Source organism: Periplaneta americana, chromosome 7 (genome assembly GCF_040183065.1).
Source record: "Periplaneta americana isolate PAMFEO1 chromosome 7, P.americana_PAMFEO1_priV1, whole genome shotgun sequence".
NCBI lineage: Eukaryota > Metazoa > Arthropoda > Insecta > Blattodea > Blattidae > Periplaneta > Periplaneta americana.
Window position 1 is genome coordinate 166,965,066 of NC_091123.1, and position 15,781 is coordinate 166,980,846.

At 34.1% G+C, this 15,781-nt stretch overlaps 1 protein-coding gene across 5 annotated transcripts in view; it reads left to right on the plus strand.

Annotated features, from left to right (window-relative positions):
* The window catches only part of Nmdar2 (NMDA receptor 2), an 825,403-nt gene that overhangs the window by 104,310 nt on the left and 705,312 nt on the right, over positions 1-15,781 (plus strand). For all 5 annotated transcript variants that reach the window (XM_069831779.1, XM_069831775.1, XM_069831778.1 and 2 more), the window contains exon 2: positions 6,622-6,809. In XM_069831779.1, the coding sequence (XP_069687880.1) occupies positions 6,622-6,809 (188 nt within the window). The remainder of the gene's footprint in view (positions 1-6,621; positions 6,810-15,781) is intronic.

The window sequence follows — 15,781 nt, forward strand, 5'->3', positions numbered from 1 at the left end:
CCATACCTACAGAGACATCAACACAGACATGGAAATACTACACATCTAACCAAAAAACCAGAAACTCGGCACACTAGAACAATATGAAATATACAGACACACGAAAACACACCCCAACGATATTCTCAACACACAACTCAAATTCAGAACACATACACTATTTAACTCTACACTACGAACGCACCCTCACAGGAAATAAGAAGCGCCAAGATCAACAAGGACCAGTTCTGAAGATTACCCAAAATAGGTCGAAACATGTTAATAAGGTACGTTAAAATTTAACACAAGAAAGTTCTTATCATACATATTCCGAAGTGATACAGTGTTAAAATGTGCGTAATCAAGGTGTAAATTATATTTTAAAAAATCACTGCCACTCCTGCAAAACTCGAAATTGTTGCCCAAAGTTTTCTCCACATAGCTACCTTTAAGGGGAGAGGATGGTATTTTTTGGTGAAAAATGAGTAAATTTTCAAAAAAAGAAAAAATTCTTTAAAATACATAGCATAATATTTTGTGGGTATTTGTGCCCTTATCGGATGTTGAGTTGTCATTTTTAAACTACCTGCTTTATGGATTTTTAAGTCACTCGCCCACTTTTATTGTTGTTTCCGGTAAATTAAATTTTCAATTTTTTTTTCTTTAAAATACCCTTTGATATGTGTGGAATGCATTGCATAACATTTTGTGGGTATTTGTGCCCTTATCGGATGTTGAGACGTCATTTTTAAACTTCCTGCGCTATGGATTTTTAAATCACACACCCGCTTTTATCGGTTTCCAGTAACTTCATTTTTTTTGCTACATTGCCAGACAAAAATGGATATAATTTCTGAACTATTAAAGATACATGCATGAAACTTAGAACACACATTCTTTAGACTATTGGGAAACTTTTCTCTGTAACAGAATTTTGTTAATTGATTTCATTTTAAAAATACGTCCGTTTGTTTGCAAGAAAGGAAATCAGAAAATTGTTATTAAATTTTAATTGTTTATTTTACAAACGTAGGGACTAATATCAAAATTCTGTTACAGACAGTTTGCAGAACATGCTTTTGCAAATACATTGCAAAAACTGTTTGAATATATCTTTAAAAACGGTTTAGATATATCGGTTTTAGTACAATCCTGCATTGGACATATATATTTTTTTCAAATTTGGGCCCCCAAATAATTTTTTTTTTAATATTTTTATTTGGTTGAGTTGCCACAGCTATGAGCTCTCTACATACAAAAAATTAATATTTTACACCTTATAGGAAAAAAGTTTTAAAAATACCATCCTCTCCCCTTAAAGCTTCCTGAAACATAGCTTGCTATTTACTTTTAATCAGATTATCCTTCAAGCTGTAAGGAAAATTATTTTATGTAGTCAAATATGAAAACAGGTAAAGATAGTGATGTTTAGGAGAAAAAAATATTTTCCCCAAAATTCCTGAGGTTTAAGAAAAATACTGATAGCAAGTGTTTTTTGAGTACATCTTTAAGAAGACCTACTAAAATAGTTAACACAGTACAAAATTTGGAGGAGAAATAGCATTTTTACTAAAACAATATGTAAGAAAAGTGCTAATAGAGAACATTGAATTTAAAATTTTAAATGGTCACCCAGAGCTTGCAAATTTAATGTCGGCCGAAAAAGTTCACTGGCACGGCCTGCCTGGACATTTGTGAAGAGTTTCTCTGAACCATATACAATTTTTAATATTGAAAACAAAAAAAGAAAATTAAAACATTGACAAAATTTAATCTTAATGTATTTTCTATTTATTATTTCAATATCTGTTTGTTTATACATAAATAAATAATGACTACATTATCAGAGCAACCCCCATTGACAATATCAAGAGTATTCCTACAGTTTCTTTCTCGTCATCGCTTTTCGCCGTTTCTCCCTTCTTAATCTTTCCCATTTCCTTCTTTTCGTTAAGTTAATCTATTAGTCTTTCACAGCCACTGCCATCAACAGTATCGAGAGTACCCCCCAGTTTTCTTCTCGGCATAGTTTTCTCCATACCAACCTTCTTAAATTTTTTTTAATTTTCTTCTTCATTACGTTAATCTATTAGTTCTTACGCCGAATAATATTTGTCCCTATTGTCAAGATATTTAGCCTACCTTAAGCCTCAAAGATTGTAAGCATATTAATAATAATAATAATAATAATAATAATAATAATAATAATAATAATAATAATAATAATAGTAATAGCCAGCGCTTTTTTCAGACGGAACGGTCCGGAACGCGTTCCGGTAAACTTTTTGCCATTACAAATTCCAAAGATATATATTTAATAAGCGAAATTGAAAATTAAAATTTCCACCATTGCCGAGTCCAAGAGTTTACATTTTCTCATTATTATCGTTGGTGCAAATGTAACTCATGCAATCTAGTGCTGCCATCTTCCGTTATACATCCTGAAACTATAGCTCGAAATTGCAGAATTTCCGTTATGCTTAAAATCGATGAGCTCCGTTTGGAACTCATTTTAATATAAGGTATGTAGGCCTAATATTTTTAAACCTACGTTTTTGTTGTTGTATAATGTGATCGAGTGACAGAATTCCGGTAAACTTTTTTCGAGGAAAAACGCACTGGTACAAGAAACTCGATTGAATGATTACAAAGTTTACCACCTGCAGAACATAGTTATTCAGAATTACCAACAATTACTAGTTAATATATTAATATTATTCTAATATGGCAGATAAGTGCAATGGATTTAAGCTCTATAAATAAAGTATTTTAAAAACTTTTATTAGAAATAATGACAACATGAGCCAATATAAATTTACAAGACAGAGCATCTCCTATTATAGAACAATTAATTTATTTCCATGATCATGCAATAACAATATTTATTTATTTATTTATTTATTTATTTATTTATTTATTTATTTAATGTGCTGGACAACATCAAAAAGTCCAGAACAGTGATACATTTAATACAATAACAAAATGAACAATGATAAAAATTAACTATATAACACTGACGATAAAAACAAATTGAAAAATATAGTTTACAATGGCTAATTTAAACAACAAACAAAACTAAGATATTTTAATAAGTTACATAGTAACGAATTAAATATTACATAAAATATTACATATTTGGGTGGATATGGTTTGTGGTGTCCAAATGGTCTAATAATAATAATAATAATAATAATAATAATAATAATAATAATAATAACAACAACAACAACAAGAGTTTACTCAATGCTGAGGTTTTTCTCAATCAGAAACATGCAGACTCAAAAAATTTGCAAACATAGCTAATATATTTTGAAAGGAGCTTCTACTAAGATTCTTTTATCTTCCATCTCCAAATTTCTCTGTCTGCCATATCTTCTTCCCTATGTCCATTCCATGTTTCTTTATACTTCCTAGCACCATGTCCATCAATCCCTTTAAGGCAGCGTTGTCAGACAGAGCCTAAACGGAGCAGAGCGCTCCACTATAACTCGTTGCGTGCTCCGGTGCTTCCACAGACATAAGCAAGTTCACGCTCCGACTGGACGTCTCTAGCTCCACAACCGGTTTCGGAGCTTACAATTCTGACACTACTGCTTAAGGTTTAGCTTTTCCTCTTCTGCCTTCTACCTCCCATTCTAGAACCGTTCTCGGCAATCTGCCGTCGGACAATCTTCTTACATACCCACACTGTTGTAGTTTTTTGTTTAATTTATCCAAAATAGTCCCTTTTAAATTTTACAATTTCTTTTATTGTAATCCTTTGAACTCTGACATTTTGATTGTCTAGTCGAGCGTTTCCAAACTTTTTTATGATGATGATGATGATATGATGATAATAATAATACACTGAGCCGTCGATATAGGAGAAATTCAATGTTTTCCCTACTTACTTACTTACTTACTGGCTTTTAAGGAACCCGGAGGTTCATTGCCGCCCTCACATAAGCCCGCCATTGGTCCCTATCCTGAGCAAGATTAATCCAGTCTCTATCATCATATCCCACCTCCCTCAAATCCATTTTAACATTATCCTCCCAACTACGTCTCGGCCTTTGCAAAGGTCTTTTTCCCCCTGGCCTCCCAACAAACATTCTATATGCATTTCTGGATTCGCCCATACGTGCTACATGCCCTGCCCATCTCAAACGTCGGGATTTAATGTTCCTAATTATGTCAGGTGAAGAATACAATGCGTGCAGTTCTGTATTGTGTAACTTTCTCCATTCTCTTGTAACTTCATCCCTCTTAGCCCCAAATATTTTCCTAAACACCTTATTCTCAAACACCCTTAACCTATGTTCCTCTCTCAAAGTGTTCCCCTACTTAGATATAAGACGCGGATAAGTCTCCTACAATCGGTAAGCATCATGTTTAGGCAGAGCGTCAAAGTGGAGGAATATTATGGACAGGAAAACATCGATCATACGGGAGTGGGTATTTAAGAGCTGTTGTTAATTCATTATGAAAAATGGATCTAATACAACGTTAATACAAATTAATTTCACTTCCCAGAACATAATATATTCTAGATATTAGATATTATCTAACTATAGAATACAAAAATAAATATAAATAAATAAATCTATAATAATAATAAATCTGTAGCCAAAATTTTTCTGGTAATTTTCGATTTTCCAAAAATAATTGTCCCTAACATATATAATTAACCACCCTGAAACCGAAAATCGCTTTTTTGAAATTTTTGTTTGTATGTATGTATGTCTGTCTGTATGTTTGTTACCTTTCCACGCGATAATGGCTGAACGGATTTCGATGAAAATTGGAATATAAATTAAGTTCGTTGTAACTTAGATTTTAGGCCATATGGCATTCAAAATACATTATTTAAAAGGAGGGTTATAAGGGGGCCTGAATTAAATAAATCGAAATATCTAGCTTATTATTGATTTTTGTGAAAATGTTACGTAACACTAGTTTCTTTAAAAATAATTTGCAATAAGTTTAATTCCATGAAAAAGTTTGATAGAACTGATATTTAGTGAGATAAATAAGTTTTAAAATTAAAATAACTGCCATCTAAGGCCGTGTAATGAATTAAAAAATAAATGACTTCGTCTATAAGAGGCCTTGGACAGCAACAATCGAAAGCTATGAAAGATAGCCTACAGAGAATGTTTCTGTGTTTGAATGAAGTAATATCGGAAGCTAAATTAACCGATTTGTGTAGGCCTAATTAATTATTATTTCACCATTGGAAAGTGTAGTTTCTCTAGATGGACATAATGCTATAATGTTATTACAGTAACTTCTGATATAATATAATATAATATAATATAATATAATATAATATAATATAATATAATATAATATAATATGTAATATTATATAATATAATTTAAGTTATTTGAAGGGTTCAGAACCATAGTGGACCAAACGCCATTTACTGAATACGTAGAAAACAAGGGTTAAAATTAAGTTATTACCATAATTCAATGGAAACCTGTAACAAGTAAAATAAAATATACACATTAAATCTAAATGATGTCAATCTTCATTAAACAATGGTTGCATGTAATAAAATTAAGAAACATGTTAAAGGAATGCACCAAATGAGTGTGTCTGGACCAAAATGATCGCATTTTAATTATTAAAATACATTTTAAATTAAATAACATATTAAACGATTTATCCTTCTATCAAACACGAATGTTCCCTGGATCAAATGTCCTATTTTAATTATGTAATTACTTTATATTTATCTCTAACGGGTGAAGCGGAGCGCACGGGTACGGCTAGTAAATAATAAATAAGTAAACAAATATATAAGTGATTGAGTGTGTGAGTGTGAGAGTGTATGAGTGATTAAATAAATAAATAAATAAATAGATAAATAAATAAATGTAGATAAATAAATATATATAAATAAATAATTTAATAAATAGATAAATAGATTAATTAATTAATTAATAGATAAATAAATAAATGAATGAATAAATAAATAGGTAAATAAATAAATAGATAAATAAATTAATAAATAGGTAAATAAATAATTAAATAAGTAAATAGATAAATTAATTAATAGATAAATAAATAAATTCAGCAATATCTTTAATATTTGCGTTTTTATAGGCGTTGAATAATATTTACGTTTTCGAAAATACTCAGACGTGAACGTTTTGTGACACGATGCCTTACCGGTATGTGGGAGCTAGGATTCTCGTTACAACAACAGACGACGTTATACCACAGTCTACTATATACAGTCGCGAAGCTCAATACGTAGTAAATATGCAAACATTAGGTAGTTGCTCACCACTAGGATCGCTAATATCGCCTCATTACAGGCAATGGAAAATAGTACAGTCACAGTCTATTGTTTCTAGCACCCTCAAGACTCAAGCTTCGTGAATGTATATAGTAGACTGTGGTTATACTGTTTTATGTTTCGTTTAGACATAGACACATTCTACTAAATCGGCGGAGCAGGTAATTTAAATCGGAATCATGTGTTACTATGTAGTAGTTGCGAGTATATTGAGAAAAACACACAGAGTTTTATAATCTGCAGTGTGAAGGAGATGAGTAAATTGACTTTTCGACGCGTCTTGTAATCTGTTTTCCAGACTTCGACCGCTTGAATCTGAGACGGAATCTAGGACAAGATGGTAACTTCTGTTTCAGAGGGCTTCTCAATCCAGCCTTCAGCTGCAACTGGCGCCGTCCCTGGAACACCAGACGGCTGCCATGTTGAGTATTCTGGAGAGGTATAAGTGGCACCAGTTCTCTGTCGTCACCAGCCAGATAGCGGGCCACGATGACTTCATACAGGCAGTTCGAGAGCGCATCACTGACATGCAAGACCGGTTCAAGTAAGTAGCTGATATTTCTCAACATCTGATAGATATAGTCTAACCCAGAGGTCTCCAAAAAGCGTATCGTCATTCGTGCTCTCGATGCTGCCAGCCGAACACAGTGTGCTGTAAGGCTAGAGCAGGGGAAGAGACTCATATCTCAACAGATGGAAGCGGTCAGTGGAGGATCGCGGCAACGGTCTGCTTATGTTTACAAATAATAACATCAAAAGAATAAGAAATATCAAACGTTTGTATATTATTTTGACATACTATGAAGCTGGAGCCCCGTCTGTTGCTATTGTCACAAGCCATTGCAAATTCAACCTCTTCTGTTCTATGGTGCCTTTAGAGCCTGGAAAAGTTCTTCTCCAGTTGTATTTTGTAATTACATCTAGAAGACATTCAGACAGAGTAAAATGTTCATTAACTCCTCGGATGAAAATGACTAGGTGAGCTTTGTCATTTCTATCTGTGCTTTCGTCCAATGCAAATGAGTAAGCTACAAACTGGTTAATTGTGGTTTCGACTTCAGATTCAATTACATTTACAATCTTGAAATTCCTTCTCTGAACTGTAATTGGAAACAATTTAACTTTCTTAAACTTTGACTTTGTTCTAGACACAGTATTTTAGTAACGTCCTGTATTCACGAGTTTACAAATGATGCTTCTGTAAAGGGCTTCATTGATTTTCCAATATTCCTGGCTAGAACAGAGCTAGCAAGAAGATTTTTTCTTTAATACTGAGGACACGTGTGTGATTTTTGTTAGTATTTATCTTGTTTTTTTTATTCATCAAAATATTTGTAGGTCTACACATCTCACCTAAAATTAAACGAAAAACTATATGTTTGTCATGCGGAACTGAGTGTAAACGTATTGTAATATACTGATCATTATGTATAACCAACAGTTATACAGATAGCCCCAATATAAATAAAATTATTTTCACGTGTCCAACATGCCTGTAATTGTATGATATTCTTCGTGAAGAGTCGAGTATTGTCGTCGCATGTTGAATTTTAACACACCCTTAAGAATTTTCCAACAAATTAAGCATTTTACATTCTCCCCACTAACACAAAAAAGTTTCTCTTCCCATTCATTCGTGAATGTACCACGTCCATGATTAGAAGACATTGTGAAACGGTGGAACACTCCGACCAACACAATGATAATGGCAGTCCACCACTGCTCTTCGTTTGCGCATAAACATTGAGTACAGAACAGGTGGGATAGGTGAGGCGGAGCGGCTCATTACGTACTGGCTTCGGTTCCGTTCAGGGGCTTACTCGCGAGTACACTTTTGGAGACGTCTGGACTCTAACCCATACCAGCACAAACAGCGCTCAACGAGCGCGAGAGCTGTGTTTACCGCTCGCCGAAACGGAGAGGAAGATACGTCAGAATGACATAGACTTGCTATAGGCAGAGGAGAGGTAAACGACCAATCAGTTATCTAGTGGAGTGCAGTGTGTAGGCCTATTCTCAGTAACTGTTTAACGCTGCTTTCCTACTGCTATTGTACAGTATGGAGGAATCTAAAAGACGGAACATAACATTTAACATTTAACGATTTACAGCTCGAACTTATTGATCTTCAATGTGACCTAAGGGCTAAAGATCGTTTGAATAATACTACTAGCCTGGTTGAGTTTTACAAGACTAAACATTAGCAATAATATCCACAACTACACAGGCTGGCTGTGAAAATTTATATTTGTGAGCAACTGTTTTCTATAATCAACTTAATAAAGGCAGACATCGAACATCTGTAACTGATGTTTCATTACGATCAGTAGACTACTGTTCCTTTCAACTGCCAACAGCGTAAAACCTCGTTTTGATGTACTGATAAATAAAAATATAACAAAATGATATTGTACATTTATGTAGCTATAGAATTTCTATTATTACTGTAAAATAAATATTCCTTTATTAATTAATAATAGCCCAAGATAGTTTTGCAAACACTGAACGGGAATTCATTTCATAAACACTCTTCCTAGTACTGTGTTTCCTTTTGTGTATATTTTGTACGAGATCACTCCTTCTTCCAGTTCACCCTTATACGGAGCGCAGCTAATATCCGCATTCCGCTCATGAGCTATGAGCCGGCTCGGAGAGCGCAAATCTTGTGCAGGCCTGGTCTAACCGAACTTGTTTGCGAAACTTCACTATAGGCTTAAAGTTCTGCGTAACATTATTTATTATTTCGTACAGTCTTACACAGCGTACGGAAGTGTCTTTTACTTATACAGGGAGACAATAATTTATATTTACTTCAATTTTTATTGTACCTGAGTTTTTTAATGTACTTCACTCCAACCCCCTCTACTACTATTAAAACTTCCAACCGTTCTCCACACAGAACCAAACGGATAGAGTTAAAGTCGCCTTACGGTCATAGTAAACACAAACAGTAGGCCTACTGAGTTAGTGAGTACAGTACGTTCCAGAAATATGTTCGCGTTTTCCAGTGACGAAATATCTTTCAATATTGAATTATATTCTTGCACAGGTACTGTCGTCCGTTTGCCTACGTCGCATCTCGGTTTCCCCCCACCTGTTTCTGCTTCCCCTCTAAGGCTAGTAGCTGGGCTGTCTTAGCTCTTATCTGAGAATATTAATTTCTATTATAAATTGTACGTCTAATTGTATAAATAGCTGTTTAAAATAACTTAAATAAAATAATTAATTAACTGTCACGTGATTCCCCCCCCTTTCTACGATCCTGCGACAAAACCACTTGGACGGACAGTAGATAGCATGTCTGAGGAATTTTATCTTTTCGGATCGGGCAGAAGTGAAGATTGAATTTACAGTACGTAAGGTGCTCTTTTATAGAGTAGGTACAGAATTATTTCAACACGAGTTACTAGTACGGAGAATGAAACTGGTAATTGGAATTAGGTACAGTAGTCTATAGTGCGATAATATACACAAAAGAACTGAAGCGTGTATCGAAATGAACGGCCACCACTTTCAAAATTGTGTTTAAATATCTATATTATGATTATTTTTCAATTTAACTTCATTCTCTATATTGTACGCTAATGTGATGTAGTAATAATAATAATAATAATAATAATAATAATAATAATAATAATAATAATAATGTTTTATTTTCGCTGGCAGAGTTAAGGCCATAAAGCCTTAAAAGGTTCTCCAGCAATATTCTTCAGATAAGTTTTAACGACTAGTAGACTACATATTTATTTAAATTTAGATAACTTAAACCTATAAGGTAAAATAGTAACTTAATTTATGAGCTAATTTAATTCAATCAATTATAATTAATTTGAGATTTGAGATAGCTAGTAAAATGATGAAAATTAATTTAATATGAGCTTACTAGAACTATGTTACAGGGAGAAAAAAAATATATATACATCTAAAATATATTGCTATAATGAGAATATTAATGTAATTGCCATTAGAGGTTTTGTAAATCTACTGGGTGTTCAGTTCAAATTGTGTCTTGGCTCGCTGTATGCCGTCATGTGGCTAGTTGATGAGCCTAGAGAATTCAATCTTCCTACACTTCCGCAGCTCAGGTGTATAACCTAAGAGGCAGAGAAGATGGCTAGCAAGTACGGCGTTCATTGTGAAGAGTACGTACCGATACGTACGATAACGCCGGTAGTGGCAGGAATGTGAACTGTTTGGAAATACGTACTGTCGGGATATGGGGAGAGGGTTAAGGCGATTACTTACGTATTTGTTGACATTAACTTCGACGGTCAACATGGACACGGAGCATTTCATTTGTGTTGTGGAATGTTACCGTACGCAACCGATAACAAATACCCTGCGTACGACTTGCCGGCGCAAAACACAGTTCGAAAGAGGTTATGGTAGCACACAGACCGTACAGACCGCCATCTGTTGCTACGACGTTCAAGTTATACCGTACACGTTCTCAAGTTCTCAGCCTTAAATAATAGGCAACTTCTCTAACATATCAGCTGAAACTCGCTTCAAATCGGTGACCCAACAACAGTGACGTCATGGCACACTTTGAAATGAACACCCAGTATTTAGATAAATTAATGATAATAATAAGAATGGACAGATGTTAGTTTCAGCATAATGTAGACAGTATAATGTACATTGCATAATGAATATGTTCGAATGGATAGCTCAGTTCGTGAGTAAAAACACTTATTGTTAATGCAGTACTGTATTTTGATTAAAGAAAACCTAATGAAAATTACCAAACTCAAAATCCCGATATTTCCTAGTTTACGTAAATGGATGAACTACTTTTCTTCCCTCCTATATCTAGTAAAGTGATTTATTTGTATTTTACGCCAGTATCATCGAACTCCAGTCGTGGAAGGGGGTAGAAAACTGTGCTTCCGTTCTCGACCATTAATCCAAAGGTATAGCCAGGTTAATATTAGAAATGTTAGTAAAAATAAAATGATGTCCCTGTATATTTACGATGTCTTTCGTTATAATTTTAAGATTATTTTGTGTTTATGGTTCAGTTTGTTTCGGTATAAACTCGGAATTTCATTCTAAAGGCTAGTCCACAATAAACCGGAAACGAGAACCAGAACGAGAACGGAAAGAGAAGAACGTGAACGTGAGGATTTTTGATTCACAATAAATCGAGAACGACTGTGGATATCGATATGCATGTAAGTAACGATATGTAAAGTCGATATTACGCATTGTGATGATATTTGTGTATACGTGACCAAAGATATTCTAAACGAGACTCTCAGAATTATTCATGTTTGTCAGATTTTGGAAAGGATATCCTAATTAATTGATCTTACGCTTTATTACCATATGTAAATTGGGCAATTATCTAAATTACATAGCTCAATGTAACAGACCTACATAAAGGATATGTATTGAGGGATACAACTCTCTGACTGCATACCAAAACAGACATAGGCCTAAATTGATTATCACAGTATTATTAAACAATTACCTTCAATCTAGATTATTCCTGCCATCACTAGCCATTGGTCAGTCGTCTGCTACGAAGTATGCAGGGTGTCCCATTTACCTTGTGCACCTATTATAACCTTTTTGTTTGGATAGATATTGGAATTTTTGTTTTTGAGCGTTATCTTAGAACGAGGGGCTAACATGAGTGTGGAGATTTGGTGCGTGTAACTACATTATGGTACAAGATACACGCGTGACGTCATCAATTTTTCAAATAGCACTACGTACGTTAATCATGTTACATTGATTACACATGATAATAGTTTTTATTTTCCCTGGCAGAGTTAAGGCCACCAGGTTTTCTCTTCCACTCAAGCAGGATCAAATCACATACAGAAAAATACATACCGGTATACAAATGTTAACTTAAAAATAATAATAAACATAATTAAGTAAGAAGAGAGATTGAATACATATACACAATCAGTATTAACTTTAAAATAACAATAATAAAAAAAATATATATAATAAAAAAGAGACTGAATACATAATCACAAACAGGAAAATACATTCTAGTATACAAGTATTAACTTAAAAAAAAAGAATTAATACATATGAATATAATCTCACAACTACAGGAATAATAGAATTAGTGTGATCATCACAGCACGTGTTACATTGAGACAATGACAATTACCTAGATATTAGTGTTAATGGAAAAATAAAGTAATGACTGTGTAAAATAATAATAATAATAATAATAATAATAATAATAAATAATTATAAAATTATAAAATAAATAAAAAATTAAGACGAGTTTAAAAATGTATCACAATGTCACCTTCCAAATCAATAACATCAACAATAAGAAAACAAAAATGTACTTCCAATGTGATAATGGTATGCTTTGACAGTCACAGAAGATGTTCCAAATGGTGACCATTCACATTAATGCACATTCGAAGGCGTTCTCCGAAAGACGTATGACTGCCCGGCATGTTGCTGGCTGAATGAACACACAAGCCTGTCAAATGCGTTGCTGCATGTCGTCTGGTGTTGTCAGAATGTTCTGGTACACACTGTCCTTTACAGTTCCCCATAGGAAGAAATCAAGTGGCGACAGGTCCGGAGAACGTACAGGCCACTGTACGTGGATTGTGGCGTCGACAGATGTTGTGGTTTGTTTACATGTTAGACAGCAATCACACAACACACGACGTGTATGGACGTCAGTCGTCTTTCGTTTTGTGTAAGTTAATGCACAACATGAATGGGACACCACAACAAACGGCACATTCTGATGGCATTCATTTTGGATTTTGTTTTTGTTATTGATTGCGAAGGTGACATTGTGATACATTTTTGAACTCGTCTTAATGTGTGTAATAAATGTAACATGATTAAAGTATGTAGTGCTATTTGAAAAATTGATGACATCACATATATATTGTACCATAATGTAGTTAAATGCACCAAATCTCTACGCTCTTGTTAGCCCCTCGTTCTAACATGATTCTCAAAAACAAAAATTCCAATAACTATCCAAACAAAAAATTATAATAGGTGCACTTGGGACACTCTGTATAGATTTGTTAGTCTTTCATTAACTGATTGGTACAAGATTCAAGACATCTTTCATTGAAACTCACCGTCTCTCAAGGTAATAAGTTAATGGAAATCTAGAAAAGGAAGAAGATATTTGATAACAAATATCATATTTTTGAGTAGCGATCCCCAATTGTCAGTTCAACAAGAACACGATTTCAACAGAAAATATTTTTTGAACGTACAGTACTCCAAATCAAGATGTAAAATAATGTAATCTCTCATTTTTAGGGTTGATAATGCATTCTAAATACTTAGGGATATAGGGGAGAGTCGGGTAGTATCGGACATCGGGTAGTATCGGACAGTGCGTTTCTTTCATCTACCACCATATGATAGTACCTGAATGACATGGTTATGTTTCTCTATGCGACATCACAGAGACGTAACCATGTCAATTAGGTACTATCATCGTGTTGTTGATGAAAGAAACTCACTGTCCGATATTACCCGATGTCCGATACTACCCGACTCTCCCCTAGTTTTGAATCTAACTCATTTTTCTGCAATAATTTGCTTCTTTTTTTTCGTGGTTTGCGCCAAAACTATCTCATTTGTTTTCAAACAGAGACTAACGTCTTCGGCCAATTAATTACGTTACTTTCATATGGCTAGTATGTCGTAAAATAGTAAAATAGTAGTCTTCAACTGATTGCACTGTGCATCTCCATAGCTAGCTCGCTTGTCCCGAGTGTGTGGTAACGGAGTACAGGTTCCGTGCAGTGGCGGTTTTTTAATTAGCAAGACATTGAATATAATTCGAATAAATGAACATTAACTTTATTATTGCATTACAATATTTATACAGAGTGATTCACGAGGAAAGGTAAAAAATTTAGGATGTGAACTCTGAAGTCATTCTGAGTCAAAAAGTTTATATGAATATAGGTCCGTTTTCAAACGGTTACGGAGATATGGCTCTTTGATTTCACAAAAACGTCTAAGATTCCATTTTACTAACTCGCATTTAGAGACAGATAACGGACAAATTTAAAGTTTATATTCATGTATTCATACATACCTAATATTCCAGACGTCGGAGTCGATGTTTTCGCACATTTTCAAAGGTACCTTCTTTTGCTTCAATGCACTGTTGCGCTCGGGCGTGAATCTCGCTCATCGCGCGGGAGAGTTGCACGTGGCTGTCTTTATGCCGCATCCAAAATACGGTCGATTAGCGCCTCTCTTGTTTCCCCCTTCCTTTGCTATACCAAGTCTTTCATCCAACCCAATAGACAGTAAGTACTCTTCGATATGGTATCCTTCTGTTCGGAAAGCGTCGTTCATATTCAGCGACGGCACGCAATGAACTTCCATCACACAAACCATAAACATACACAATATCGGTGTATTCTGTAGTCGAAAATTTATAAGGCATCTTGAAAAACACAACTTAACACTTCCGATAACTGTACCTGTATAACTACTGTACTCTAGGTAGCTGACTGAACTGCTGTGAATTGATGATAGTGTAGGCTATTTGTGTTATCTGCGGGTTCTGTGTCATTACATCAGTCAAGGGCAGGCGATTGGACATTTGTAATGCCCCACCACCCGGTTTCTTCCTCTTATCTACATCGTTCACAATGCAGATTCCAATGTTACGTCATTCATTGCGACCTTGACCTTGTCTCACGCCAGCAGCATATGGTAACGTCTGATTCACATTGGTGCGAGACGTTTTACCAAAAAAAATGCATCTAGCTCCGCCATCGTTCGAAAAAGGACCTATATTCATATGAACTTTTTCACTCAAAATGGCCTAAGATATCGTATCCCAATTTTTTTTACCTTTCCTCTGAATCACTCTGTATATTACATATGCAAACAGAATAAGACATTAAATAGTGGCAGCACAATTGTTACATATTACTGGCTCAATTCCAGTTAAATACTTAAATACTCAAATTAATGAAAACCTTGTCGTAGAAGATTTCTGCTGGTATGCAAAGTGTAAAAATCCATTAGGGGCTGCAAGACAATAAACACCTTTAAAAACAGATTAAAAGATAACCTTATTAGCATTTCACTCCAATCTTACTGATTTAAACTATCACTGACTACAGTGTTACTTCATTCTTTAGACATCATCCTGATAGTGCTGTATTTTCAAAATTGTCTCATAATAATCTCTTTCTATTACCTAATATTATTTGAAATATATTAAAATTGTATGTATTTTAGCTTAATTCTGCTACACAGTTTATTTCAGTGTCTAATTAATAGTTCATAGTATTTTGTTGTTTAATTCGTATATAACTCTTGTATACATGTAACTCTCACTTAATCAAATTGTTGAATTCTTTGTAAGTTCATGCATATGTATATACACTTTTTGCTGGTTGAGTGGAAGAGAAGGCCTTACGGCCTTAACTCTGCCAGCTAAAATAAATCATTATTATTATTATTATTATTATTATTATTATTATTATTATTATTATTAAAATGGGAAATAACAAGTAGGCCTAGAATTAATGA